The sequence below is a fragment of the Miniopterus schreibersii genome (genome assembly GCF_964146895.1).
Source record: "Miniopterus schreibersii genome assembly, chromosome: 10".
NCBI lineage: Eukaryota > Metazoa > Chordata > Mammalia > Chiroptera > Miniopteridae > Miniopterus > Miniopterus schreibersii.
Window position 1 is genome coordinate 39,878,563 of NC_138110.1, and position 14,286 is coordinate 39,892,848.

General features: G+C 39.5%; 1 protein-coding gene across 1 annotated transcript in view; it reads left to right on the forward strand.

Moving 5' to 3' along the window:
• Positions 1-1,339: 1,339 nt before the first annotated feature.
• ABHD3 (abhydrolase domain containing 3, phospholipase) overlaps positions 1,340-14,286 on the forward strand; it is a 34,091-nt gene continuing 21,144 nt past the window's right edge. Inside the window, exons 1-3 of the mRNA XM_081150093.1 lie at positions 1,340-1,641; positions 2,178-2,341; positions 3,457-3,639. Of these exons, the coding sequence (XP_081006219.1) occupies positions 1,495-1,641; positions 2,178-2,341; positions 3,457-3,639 (494 nt within the window). The 5' untranslated portion in view covers positions 1,340-1,494. The remainder of the gene's footprint in view (positions 1,642-2,177; positions 2,342-3,456; positions 3,640-14,286) is intronic.

Consider the following 14,286-nt stretch of genomic DNA (forward strand, 5'->3'; position numbering starts at 1 on the left):
AAAGATTTCTACACACTGTGATGTGTATGATAGTTTATCTTAGCTTATTTTACGATATTATCTTAGTTTATTTTATGATATTATCACTTAAAACTTAAGCAAAAGGAAATATACATGAATTTATGGGTGGGCAGGGCAGAAGGCAGGTATCGACATTATAAAGAATGTCACATGTAAATTGTCAAGTATGGCAACCACCATGTGCATCCGTGTTTCTGGGTGTATTTGGGTACAAAAGCCAGTGAGTGAAAGAATAACTTATATTCAGGGGCAGGCTAGCACATACATTATTTCATTTAGTCATCCCAACAACTCTATAAAATAGAAATTATTATTCTACAGATTTAAAAAAAGACTCAGGAAGGTAACTGAAATATTCTGGGTACTGGCAACCATCAAGTTGCAATGACCAAGTGAAGGCCAAATAAATTGCCCCCTTCTGGCCCATCCCATTTCTCCATCACTTATTTATATCATTAATTTGCAATCCTGTGGAATTTTTTGTAGTCTATACAGCCCTTACCTTCTTCCTTTTGCCTGTTTAATAAGTCTTGCCACCATTGGTACCTCTTGGGGGTGGGAGTGGGGGGCAGCTCATAATGACAGATTGTTAAATCATCTAACCCTTTTCATTTTGCCATAGATAAGCCTAGGAGAGCCTACTTCATAAATGGTTTCTAATCTGCACATGAGGTAACTGTGAATTTCCCACCTCTTCAAATTTAAAACATTAATGAACCACAAATAGGCTTTAATTTTTTTTAATCTCAGTGTGTATTCTTGATCTTCTCATTTATTTTCAGGAACCACTTCTCATTTAAGGCATACTAAGGAATTCACAGAGAGATTTAAAGTCAAGCATGAAGATGCTCTCTGTTGAATGTTTATAGAATATTTTTTTCTCTTTTGATAGTTTTGGGGGACAACACAATTTCCTGGGGATGTAGACATTCTTCACAACTTAGTGTATTCTGACACATCTTCAGCATTAACTCCTCAAGTCTTTTAATGCAGCACACACTTCTCGGGCACCTTAAACGCTAGTTTACAGGAAGGGTTAATGGAGACCCAGTGCTTTTCGGAATCATTCAAGGTCACTGGGGCAGGTGCGCTGCCCGGTCCATTTCCTTCTCTTCACTCGGCGCCCGCGCTCTTCCCACTCTTGGGGTTCGCCCAGGCTGACTGTGACCTGGCCGGGAGACCCCCGTTGCCCACCGGGTGGCCGGGCTCGTAACCGCGCCCCTCCAAGGTTGCTGAGTGGCTGGCGGTGGGGGCGGGTCGGAGGAAGCCGGGGCGGGGCCGGCGGCGTCCGGCACGCAGGGCTACACCTCCCGGGCTCGGCCGAGCCGCTTGGCCGAAGCCGTGCTGCGCGCTGCCGGAGACGCCGGCTCCCGGGTCCGCCGCGGCGCCGTCCCGCTCGCTCCCCGGCCCGCGGGCTGGCCTCCCGCCGCAGGACCGGCGCGTGGCGCTGCCCCGGCCGCGCGGCGCTTGGCCATGGACCTGCGGATGCTCTCCCGGGAGCTGTCCCTCTACCTGGAGCACCAAGTCCGGGTTGGGTTCTTTGGCTCGGGAGTGGGCTTGTCCCTGATCCTGGGCTTCAGCGTCGCTTATGCCTGCTACTACCTGAGCAGCATTGCCAAGGTGAGCCAAGGGGCGGCGCGGGCGCCGGCGCGCAGGGCCACGGGCGGCTTTTCCGGGAGCGACGGCATCGGGCGTAGCCGGAGGCTTGTCGCTGGCGGGAGCGAGTCGCTGGGGAAGTCCTGGGCGAGCAGGCTGCCCCTTAGCGCTGACCTTCCCCGGGGCCCTTAGGCGCGCCCTCGGAGCGCGCGCGGGAAAGCTGGCCGGCCCCTGCCCCCTGCGTGCGGTCCGAGCCCGGCGCTCCGACCGCAGCCGGACCTTCTGACCCCGGCGCGCGCGGCGCCGTGCCCCTATTGTCTGCCCCGGCCGGGCTGCTCGGGGACGCTGTAGTACTTTTTGGAATGACTTATGTCAACTCTCGCCTCTCCCCGGAGAGGTCTGATAAACCACGCTGTAAGTCCGTGGTGACTGAATTACTCGCGTCAGGCTTCCAGTGATCCGCGGGGTCGCGGCGAGGGGCGAGTCGGGTCGGTTATGGTTGGCGGTTGGCGGTAACTTGGCTGTTCTGGGTCCTTCACTGGGACTGGCTTTCCCCACAGAAGCCCCAGTTAGTGACGGGGGGTGAGAGTTTCAGCCGCTTCCTTCGGGACCACTGTCCAGTGGTCACAGAAACATACTACCCGACGGTGTGGTGCTGGGAGAGCAGAGGACAGACGCTGCTGAGACCTTTCATCACTTCCAAGCCCCCAGTGCGGTACAGGAAGTAAGTCAATCTCTGTTTTCAATCATATATTCAAAATCACAGTTTTTTTTGCATACTGCCAGTTCCTGGTTAACAGAACTTCTGGTTTAGTAAGTCTATCAAAAAAGGAAGAATGAAAATGGAAAGTATGCCCCTCACCCCACACCCAGCTGCAGGAAAATGTTCAGGTATTTATTGCCTATCACCTTGTCTGCGTGTGTCTGTGTGTGAGTGTGTGTGTGTGTGTGTGTGTGTGAGTGTGTGTGTGTGCCTGTGTGTGTGTGTGTGTGTGTGTGTGTGTGCCCGCGCTCTGATGTAAATGGTTTATTTCCAGGACCCGAGAAGTGTTTGGGGGCTACTCTTTTCCAGATTCATCATGCATCTTCCCCTGAGGACTAGATCCTTTGATGGTATCAGTTCACTGATGCTGGGGGTGAGGATGGGGGTGAGAAGATTAATTAATTTGGATTTTTGTGCGGTGGACCCCTGTAAAAGGACTTCATATTGATAAGCAAATGGGTTCTTGACGATAATGTCCTTGAGGTGTTAAAGGTATGGTTTAGAATATATCAGTAACCAGGAGATTTAAATGGTGCCTTTTATTAATTTCCCTGAGTCATCTAGTCCTTCTGGAGTTCCTTTGGTTGCCCGGAACTTGCACTATTTGGGAAAATTCTATATGTTCATAGATGCTATGGGAGAAGTACCTTAAATTTAAGAAGCAAATTTTGTAATAGACTCTGTGGGGAGACTCTGTTATTGAGTCAAACAGCCAGAGAGGTGATCAGATCAGCATGTTCATAATTCCCTGTTGAATTACTTGGGTAACCTCAATCAAATAGGGGTTAAGTGCTGGCTGTTTTAGAGAGATGAGGAAATTATTAAGATAAATACTTGAAATACTTTGAAGTTCATTTTTATATACTACCTTTTACTGCTGTTGCTGGTAATACTTTTATGGTACTAATTTCATAACATTCTTGTAATGAAAGAAAGTGATATAAGTGTGTGTGTTAGTGAGTGCTGGGGGAAAAGTTATCTTGAGATGACCAAATATCATATATTTATAGAATTAAGACACTAATATTAAGACACGACTTGAAATACTGAATATGTCTTTGAATTATTTCTTTTAGTGAACTTATTAAAACTGCAGATGGAGGACAGATTTTACTGGACTGGTTTGATAATGATAACAGTAAGAGTTATATGGATGCCAGCACCAGACCTACTATCTTATTGTTGCCTGGCCTCACTGGAACAAGCAAGGAATCGTATATCCTTCATATGATCCATTTCAGTGAAGAATTAGGATACAGGTACTGGTAAAAAAAAATTTTCCATTTTTCACTTAATTCATGCTAAATTAAATGCAAATATATCTTTCTGTTTGTTTTAGAAATACTTGTTATTTCTTGCATGGATTAAGCAACCCCCTAAATTATTATTTTTTCTGTTTCTTCCTTCCCCTCTTTTTTTCAGGAAGATGCATAACTGAATCATTTCATGGGAAGCAGTACTTAGCATAATAGGCACTCAGCAGATTTGGTTGAATGAATAAATGAAAGTAGAATCACCTAGGCGTTGACATAGGACCCAGCTCTGAAAAGCAGTAGGTTCCACTGAAGGGAGTACTGTGCAGAATAGCGGTTACAGATCCCTGAGAGAGTACATATTTGAGCCCTGGATCCACTTATCTTGTCTCATTGGCTCAGATCTCAAGTGTAAAAAATATTCAGAATCAGCTTGTAGGTGTCCTTATTTTCCTAAAGGTGATCTGTGCTTCCTCTCTGCAGCCGTTTGTATGTGCACATGGCTAGTGTTCAGTTAATGTTGTCACACCATTTTTGAATAACCATTATGCAGCTCAGTCACCAGATACAATTGACTCAGCAACTTTAAGTTTCAGATTCAACTCTAAAATCTTAAAGCAGAGTCATTGTGAACGGTATTGCTTTTTTGTGCCTGTCTTTTTCAGTTGATAGTAATTATTGTAATGGAACACTCCGAGTTGCATTTAAAGTAGAGTCATATCTTTTGTTAAACTTGAAACACTTGTTCACGTGAAAAACTGAGGTTGAGTTTATATTAATAAAAATAATTTTATATGCACCTGTAATAGTATCAATAATAAAAATAACAATATTTTGATATAAAGGAGAAATGCCATAAGAATTATTTCAATTTTGACACATTAACTCTGATCTTTTGCAGATAAAGCCTATTTTGTTCATGAAGTGACAATCTCTCAGGAGCTTTGATATGGTGTTTCAGAATTATGGTTCCAATGAAATTTGTACTAACTCTAGCAGAAATTTATCATTATTTGATGTTTAAGCACCAGTGTGAGGCTTGATTCCAATTTTTTGCTAAAATTTAGTCATGCTCAAAAAGTACATATCATAAAGCCTTTTGCACATATTTAAATTGCTCATTCTATACTTGGCCTGACCAATCTCCCAAGACTTAGAAAGTACTTTTAAAAACAATGCAGTTGAATCTCATAAGTCCTGGAGTTGCCAGTATGTATGGTTTTTCTTCCATCATTTGTAAAAGTAGCCAAATTTTATTACCATGCTATCATTACACTGTGCTTCAAAGCTGTTGGGAGGTTCTGACTTCCCTAAGGGTTAAAATCTCTTCTATGGATTTAGAAATTTTATTGAGAATATATAACATAAGGAAGGCTTTGAGCTAGGTACTTCACCAATCACAGTTTCTTACTACAGAGAGTTTAATGAATCAGAATGTATAAAGTACTTGGTTTAGTGCCCTGAACAAAATGGGTCTTTAGAAATATTCATATTTTTCTTCCCAGATCTTCTATTTCCTGATTAAAGTAGAACACTTTTTATAATTTAAAGAGCAAGTACAAGCAAACCTACCTCTTGGAAATATAAACATCTAGTTTCTTTGCAGGACTGCTTGGATATTATTACAATGTCTGTTATACAGTAGTGTCACAGGAAGTATGAACCCCCCAATATCATGGGAGTACACTTGCCTTTGGGCCGTAGTTACTATCTTGTGTAAAAGTTGATTACGTAGGGAGGGCCATGAATTCTGTCAGGTCACCAGGGAATTCTTGATGCTTTACTGGTGAGATATAATTTAGACATTAGAGAGAACTTAGCTCCTGGTGTATGGACAAATAAAACATAAGGGTTTAACTGTTGTTGTTAAACAAATGTTTTCCTGTACCTGAAAACTAACAAAGACACAAAGCTTTTCTGTTAAAGTCTCCTAATTCAGAATGAACAATGGGTGAGATGGAAACTCAGCTAACGTTTAATTGTGAGCAAAGGCTTTATGAAGAAATCAAAGGTACATAGAACAGAACGGGGGAAATACTTGGCCAGCCGGCGCGCTGTCCGTCTTCATTGGCAGAGCGCAGTTTGTACTCCCTGCATAAACTTGCCTTTGAGAGAAGAGACCTGCTGAGCCATACAGCTCCAGTCATTCTTCCGAATGTTATCAGTTAGATAAGTCCTCCATCTCCTGGAGAACAAATTAAGTGGGAAAGACCAGGAGTCCAGGAGTATGTTTAGAGAGAAGCCTCCTCATAGAAACCAGAGGGAAAAAGTGGGGGGGGGGGAATTGTCCCCACTAATAAGTTACACCCATCTGATAGAAAAAGTAGTTAGAAATCTTATCTACTTGTTCAAGATTAAAATATATATATATTCAGTAATATAGCCTAATGGATAGAATTTTGTGTACCTGGATAATATCCTCTTTTCTTCTTTTTTTTAATCTTCACCCAAGGATATGTTTATTGATTTCAGAGAGAGAGGAAGGGAAAGAGAGAGAGGGAGAAACATCGATCAGTTGCTTCCTGTAAACACCCTGACTAAAGATCGAACCCAACCTAGGTATGTGCCCTAAGCAGGTATCAGACCCACAACCTTTTGGTTACAGGACAGTGCTCCAACCAACTAAGCCATCCTGCCAGGGCCATATCCTGTTTCCTTAAATCTTTTTCCAAACATCCTCTGAATTACTTTCTGGCACTACAACTAAAAACAGGGAGAAAAGCAGTAACTCTGAGAACATCCACATTCTCTTTTCTTTGACCTCTGTTATTGAGAACCTTCATCTACCATTTTATTCCACCCCCAGGTAATATTCTAAAGAGTGACCCAACGTGTGCTGGCCGGTGTGCTCAGTGGTTAGAGTGTCAGACCATGACCTGAAGGTCATGGGTTTGATTCCCAGTCCAGTGCCCGTACCTGGTTTGCAGGTTCAGTCCCCCAGGCACATGTTGGGGGGAAGCGACCAATCAATGTCTTTCTTTCTCTCTCTCTGCCTCTCTTTCTCCCTCTTCCTTCCCCTCCCTTCCACTCTCTCTAAAAAAATATATATATATATAATCCTCAGGTGAGGATTAACAAAAAAAAGAGTGACCCATCCAGAATCATATAATAATAAGCTTGTTGAAATCTAGGTCAGTCATTAAGTATTTTGCTTTATCCATCCGTGTTCTTCTTGCCCTTTCAGTTGCATCTGACACTCGTGATTTATTCATTCCCTCCATAAAATATCTCACTTGTTTTTTCTGATATTCCAGAATCCTGGCATTTGTAATACTTTGACCACTCAGTGCCAGGGGCTGCCAGTCACCTCCCAATATTAATTCTCCCATTTTTCCCCAGCAATAGAATCTTCCAATTTCAGTTGGGTACATGGCTGCCCAAAATAGAGACTTCACTTTAAAGCCTCCCTTGAAGCTAAGAAACAGTAGGCCGAAGTGATATCAGTAAAAGTGGTTTGCACAGTTGCTGGAAAGCATCCTTAAAGGACGTTGGTGCTTTCTCCATTCGTTTTTCTCTGTCTTGGGCCCTGGAATGCAGATGTGATAGCTGGCTGAAGCAGCTGTGAGTTATGAAGCAACATAGTATAAGAGACTTAGTTTCCTGACACTGTGGGACACCGTACAATCCCCAGTCCACCTTCTTGGATTTTTTTACATGAGAAATAAACGTGTATCTTGTTTAAGTCACTGATATTTCTAGTTTTCTGTCACTTGTGGCCAATCCTGGTGCTTTCTAATGCATTTCTTCCCTACTACTGCATGCTCTTTACCACTTCAACTAGATTGTGTGCTCGTTGGGAATATAGGTTCTGGTACTATACTGTACAGTACCAAAATACTTAATGACTGACCTAGATTTCAAATGAACTTATTATTACATAATTCTGGATGGGTCAATCTCTTTATTACTTAACTGCTGGAAGTTAAGATGACCTCAGGAGACAAGAGCAGGAATGGATCACACACTTGACGATTTTAAAACATTCCTTTACTTTCCAGTTTGGAGTTTGGGCCTGTGCAATTTTGATTTAGGGGAAGTATCACCAGTGGATACTAAGCTTTAGGTGACATTCAGCTGCTTTTCTTGCAGCATTAGAAGTGCTCTGGCAGGCCACCTGTAGACTCTTCCTGAAGGAAGAAGAAGAGGAGGTGTTAAAACAGAACAATGAGTTGTGATGACCCCCCAGTCTAAAAGCAGTCTCTTAGATACAGAGTCATTTTAAGTTAACATTAGACTGTTTTGATCTAAAAGTATTTTTGTCATTCTTTTGTTGTTAAAATAATTTGGTTTTTAAAATTTTGAGAATGAGTCAGTTAATGATTATTCATTAGACTGGCTAGATGAAATAATGCATATTAGAAAGCACTGAAATGAAGGTATTTCTGGAAAACATTATAGTGGATACTGACAAGTACCATTCTCTAGGGACCTAACAATATCTATCTAATTGCTAGATATTCCACTATAAAATGATACCTCAATTAAGAAACTTTCAGTGACAAAGCTCTTTTTTTTAAATCCTCACCTGAGGGTATGCTTATTGATTTTAGAGAAAAGGGAAGGGGAGGGGAGAGAGAGAGAAAAAAACATCAATTTAAGAGAGAAGCATTGATCAGTTACCCCCGTATGCAACCTGACCGGGAATTGAACCCACAACCTTTCAGTGTACAGGACAACACTCCAACCAAGAGAGCCACACCAGCCAGGGCAGGACAAAGCTCTTTTTACCAGAGCTGGCATGCATTCAAAGAGGACTCTGTTTCAGAGCACTCATCGTCTTGGGAAAGAGAGACTTTAATGTTACTAGCTTAGATAGCATGGGGGAGCATAGTGAGGTGGTTCAGTGGATTCTTGAGTCAGAGCTGCCTGGATTCATATCTCACCTTTGTCACATACAACCTGTGTATCCATGGACAAATTATTGAATCTGGACCTCAGTTTTTTATCTGTAAAGATACTTATACCTCATAGGGTTTTGAGGATTGCATGTATGGATGTGAAAAGCTTTGACTAGTACTTGAAGTCCATTTAAAAAGTATTATCCTTGAAACATAAAGGAGTGAATCAGGCCATTGTCTGGTTTAGCGAAGAGCCTCACTCTTTTAGTCTGGTCTGATGGAAATGAAGTACTTACTGGCTATGCCCTATTTCCAGCCAAGACACCATCCCAGGAGGGCCTAGGGACAGCAGTGTGCCTGGCCAGACCATGGGTGGTACACAGAGAAGGAAAGTAATGCCTTACTAAGGTGGAATGGCCAGTGTAATCTACATCCTAGAACACACACATCTGTGACTCAGTTTGGGATGATAAAGTTTTCAGCAGTGACCTGTGACACTGGAATAATTCCTGTTAATTCAGAGCACTATAAATGTAGAGCACTTTTGTTATTAAATAGGGTTTTCTGTGGGCTGATTGAAGTAGGTCTTTAGTTGACAGAATCTACAAAAATGCCAAAGAGATCCAGCTAGAATTCAAATGAGTAAGATAAAATATGAGAATATCAGAAATCAACTGAGTCAATGTTAGAGAAAATGGGAGATTTAATAAGAAAACTGTTAGAGCTAATTGGGGGAAAAGATTTTTTTTAAATGTTCTAAGAGATCACTGAAAGAGAACTCCTGATGCTAGTTGTATAATAAGGTTATCAGCTTTCTCATATTAAGATTAATTTTGACTCTTTTTTCCCTCTGTGGTCACTGGTTTTGAAATGTTGTGCCTACAAAATAACTTGTATTAATTAAATATTAACTTGTTGATCTTTTTTTGTTTTAATTCATAGGGCCACTTAGAGCTTATGAGCAGCAAGAGATAACCACAATTGCCATTTTGGTTTACTAGAATTAAATTTAGCTTTGGTGAGTGCCTGCCACATGATAGGCCCCATATTCGTTGCTATACATAGGTTACCTTATTTAATATGTATCCAATTCCAAGATATATGTTATTATCCCTGTTTTACCAACCAAAACCAGAACAAAAATGTTATTGATTTTATCAAAATTAGACAGTGTGTGACAGGGTTAAGATTCAACTGTAGCCTGGTCTGGTGTGGCTCAGCGGTTGAGCATCGACACAGGATCCAGGAGATTGCGGTTCAATTCCCAGTCAGGGCACATGCCTGGGTTGCGGGCTTGATCCCCAGTCGGGGGCGTGCAGGAGGCAGCCAATCAGTGACGACTCTCCCATCATTGATGTTTCTGTCTCTCACCTCCTTTCTCTCTCTGAAATCAAAGTTTTTTTAAAAAAAACACACAATTCAACTGTAGAGCCTTGGCACAGATAAAGGTATGATTTCTTTTGGGCTCTTTGAAATGTTAATCATTCTTGAAAACTCTTCTTTACTAGTTTTTTACACCCTTGGATGTCCCAGGCTCTTAGCTTGGAAACAACTAGCTCCTCAAATCCCGTGATTTTTGTCTTTGGGGATAATGTAGATCTGTAATACCATAGGACTCAGTTTTATCAGGGAAATTAAAGACATGACAGGCAAACAAGTCATGTTTCCTACTCAGGGAATAGATTTTGTAGGGAAAGAGTTGAAACAAGAGAACAAGATTCTTGAATTATGAGTTAACTTTCACTGTTCTCCATTACCTTATGATAATCAGGAGCTGGGTATGTAATACAGTCAGTAATATATTCTTGTTAATTATTGTATTTGATTTCTGATGCTTCACATTCTAGAAAAAGGTTGAGTTATGTTAATCTCTTTTAATACCTTTAGGACCTTAGTGAGTTTGGAAATGTTCAAGTATTATCATTTTTTAAAAAGAATGTATATTATGTTGTTGAATCGAGTGTTACATAAATGTAAATTATGTTAAGATAGTCAATTATGTTATTTAGACTGCTTACATCTTTACTAACTTTTTTTGTCTCATTGATAGAAGGATGTTAAAATTAACTATGATTGTGGGTTTTCTATTTCTCCAATTCTATAAATTTTTGCTTCATGTATTTGGAAGCTTTGTTATTTGTCACATATAGAATTAAGATTGTTAGTCTTCCTATGAATTAACTCTTTTACCATTATGAAATGTCCTTCTTTAGCTCTGGTTGTATTGTTTACCTGATATTACTGTAGCCACTCTAGCTTTCTAATGTTTAGTGTTTACATGATATATCTTTCTTTATACTTTCATTCAAAGTATCTGTGTCTCTATATTTAAAGTTTATTACTTGTAGATAGCATATAGTTGGGTCTTGCTTTTTTATCCAGTCTGACAATCTCTGCCTTTTGATTGGAGATTTTAGTTCATTTACACTTAATGTAATTATTGATGTGATGGCTATAAGATTTACCATTTCATTACTTGTTTTCTTTTTTGTTGTTGTTCCTCTATTTTCCCCCACCAGTTTTCTTTCTCTTTTTGAGTCTAAGAGTTTGTGTATTTTTCAAAAATTTGGAAAATTTTTGCCACTATTTCTTCAAATATCGTTCTGTCCCTTTTCTCTTTCCTCTACTTCTGGGACCACAATTTTGTGTATGTTAGATCTTATGATATTGTTCCACAAATCACTTTTCTATTCACTTTTCTCTCTTATTTTTAGATTGGAACTGCAGTTTGAAAATCTAGTGAATTTTTTATTTCAGATATTATATTTTTCTGTTCTACAGTTTCAAATGTTTCATTCATCTGCTGAGATTTCCTATTTTTTAATTCATTACTAGCTTATTTTTCTTTATGTCCTTGAGCATAGTTATAATAGGTGCTTTAAATCTTTATCTATTAATTTTAACATCTAGACCATCTCAGGGTCAGTTAGATTGATTTTTTTAATCTCTTATGTTTTTCTGTTTCTTCATGGTTTAGTAATTTTGTGTTCTGGACAGTTCGATCCATTGTAGAGGTTCTAGATTCTGTTATATTTTCCCAAAGAGTGCTTTTGTTTGTTTGTTTGTTTGTTTGTTTGATCAGGCAGATAACTTGGCTAAACTCAAACTTCAAACTCTGTATTCTCTGTCGTAGACAGCAGCTGAAGTCTCTGTTCAGTTTTTATACTTAATTGAACCTCTTGGAGTCTGCCTCATATATGTATAAATGAAAGGTCAGCCAGGGCTTTGGGCCCAGTTTTTATCCAGAATTTAGTAGTCTCCCTTTGTGTTTCTCTCTTTTCTGAGATTTTCCTCTCATTTTCTAACTGCTGTTATGCACCAAACTCTGTTTTCTGGTTTTTCAAGCCCATGAGACTAAGCATTTCTGACTTTTATCCATCATTGAGTAATACCAACCAGTGCCTCCCTTCAGGCAAAAAGCAGGAAAAGCAGGGAGCTCACCCAATGCCATTTTTTCTTCCAAGTGTCAACTTCCATTCATTTGCTTTTGGCTGTTCTCCACTTCCTTATAACTTGTCAGGAGTTATAGTTACTATTCTATGGAGGGGTTGCCCCAATAGGATTTACTCTGACATTTCTGGAAGTAAAACTTCCTTGTCATCTTCATCTGGCATTCAGAACCTTATGCCTTTTTTTTTTTTAATTGATGAGAGAGAGAGAGAGAGAGATTTGTTGTTCCACTTATTCATGCATCCATTGGTTGATTCTTACATGAGCCCTGACTAGCGATCAAACCCACAACCTTGATGGGTCAGGACAATGCTCTAACCAATTGAGTTACTGGACCAAGACCAGAATCCTTTGCCTATTTTGGTCCTAACCTATTTTTTCATCCTTATTTTCTACCATTACCCTCTAGGTAGCATGTTTCAGCAAAGATGATCTATTTTCTCATCCCTTAGAAAATTTTATACATGCCTACCATATATCTTTGCTCACATTGCTCCCTTCAACCCATATTATATTCTGTACTTTTCTTCTGCTGAAAACTTTACCATTTTTCATTCTCAGCATAAGATCTATCTGCCTTTTTCATGAATCATTTCCTAATCAATTTTGCCCATCCTGACCTCATAAGGCTTTATTATCTATACCACTCATTGGACACTGAATCATATATTGCCTTGTGATATCACTTTCGTTGTAATCACTCAACTGAAAATATGGTGCATTTTTTTCAACCTAACTAGACTCCACTCTCCTTGAGGCCAGGAACCTCATATTTTTATTTCATTTTTCTCCTATAAGCTCTAATTCAATCTTAAAATTAGTTCAGTAAAGCCCTGACTGGGTAGCTTAGTTAGTTAGAGCATTGTCCCGATATGCCAAGGTTGCAGGTCTCTCTCCCTTCCCCTCTCTCTCTCAAATCAATTTTAAAAATTAGTCCAGTAAATACTGTTTAATAAACTTTTGAATGAATGTATTATTCCAATATTAATATTTGTGTAAAGTGCTTAGAACATGATCTGGCACATAGTAAACACTAATGAACATCTGTAGCTGCTGTTATCTGAAATCAGTGTAGTGCTCTTTGAATGTTCATCTCACTCCATCCTTTGCTGATTATTATTTCTTTTTTTTCCCAGTTTAATTTTTATTAAATTTATTGGGGTGACATTGGTTAATAAGATCGTATAGGTTTGAAATGTACATTTCTATGATACATGATCTCTATGCTATCTTATTTCTAGCCTTAGAATCAAAGACTTGTGGAATCTTAGAACTGGAAAATATTTTAGGTCATCTGATAAAATTCCTTTATTCTGGTAAATCACTGGGCTTGAACAGATACAAAGCTATCTGGTCCATCTCACTGTAATAGTGGTTCTCAAACAGCCCCCATTGTAAAGAATTCTTTGGTCCATAATATCCATAGTGCTAAAGGTTGAGAAATCCTCTTCTTTTTATTTAACCTTCATTAAAGGAGACTTACCTGCTTCCCTGGTTAATGTGTTCCATTGTCACAGAAAATTCTTAATACCAGATTTATTCTTTATTTGGTATTTCTTCTTTATTTGGTATTTATTTATATTTTCCATGTTTTGAGAAGAAAATTTAAATGGATAAAATATGCAGGAGAAATAAGTTATTCAGAATTTTTTTTTCTCATATACATACCCTTTAAAGTTGTTTGGGAGAAATTATAGAAATTATTTGGAGAGAGCTGTTACAAAGTTAACAGGGGCTTATTGAATGCCTTAGGGATAGTAAGTGTTTCTGTTAAACAAAAATTTTAACTTTAAAAAGACTGAATGTTTTTTAAAAAGAAAGGGTTTATTGGGCCATTGCTAGCAAAAAAAAGACCAGTATTGGGGTATGAAGTCTAAACCACCAGCAGCATCACTAAGTAGAAAAGACAAACATGTCCTTTGTGGGTTTTTTATACATCAAGTAGGGAAGAGAAAGATGTAAGCTGTTCTAAAAGAATGTATATTAGCTATAGACAAAGGTATGGGAGACTAGTACTGGGATGGTCCAGCAGAGTCTGTAAAGCTCATGTGTAAGCAGGAAGCAGAGACTCCTGGGGTTCTACTTCACCTGGCTATTCTATCTTTTTAGATAGTCTCAGAATTAGCCACCTGGAAGTTAGTTTAGTAATTCCAACATACATTAAGGAGTGTGAGTAGTCTTTTGTTGGTTTTTGCCTTGCATTTGTTACCTGATGAGCCCCTTTATGTCTCTTCCTTTTTAGTTTAGAATATCTCAGAATTTTTGTCTCGTCATTTCACGACTGCCTCTTTTAGCTTTATATGTAAAGTGTTCCCTGATGACTGTCAGGGCAGAAAAGGTATTAAATGAAAGAAGGATGCCTTTC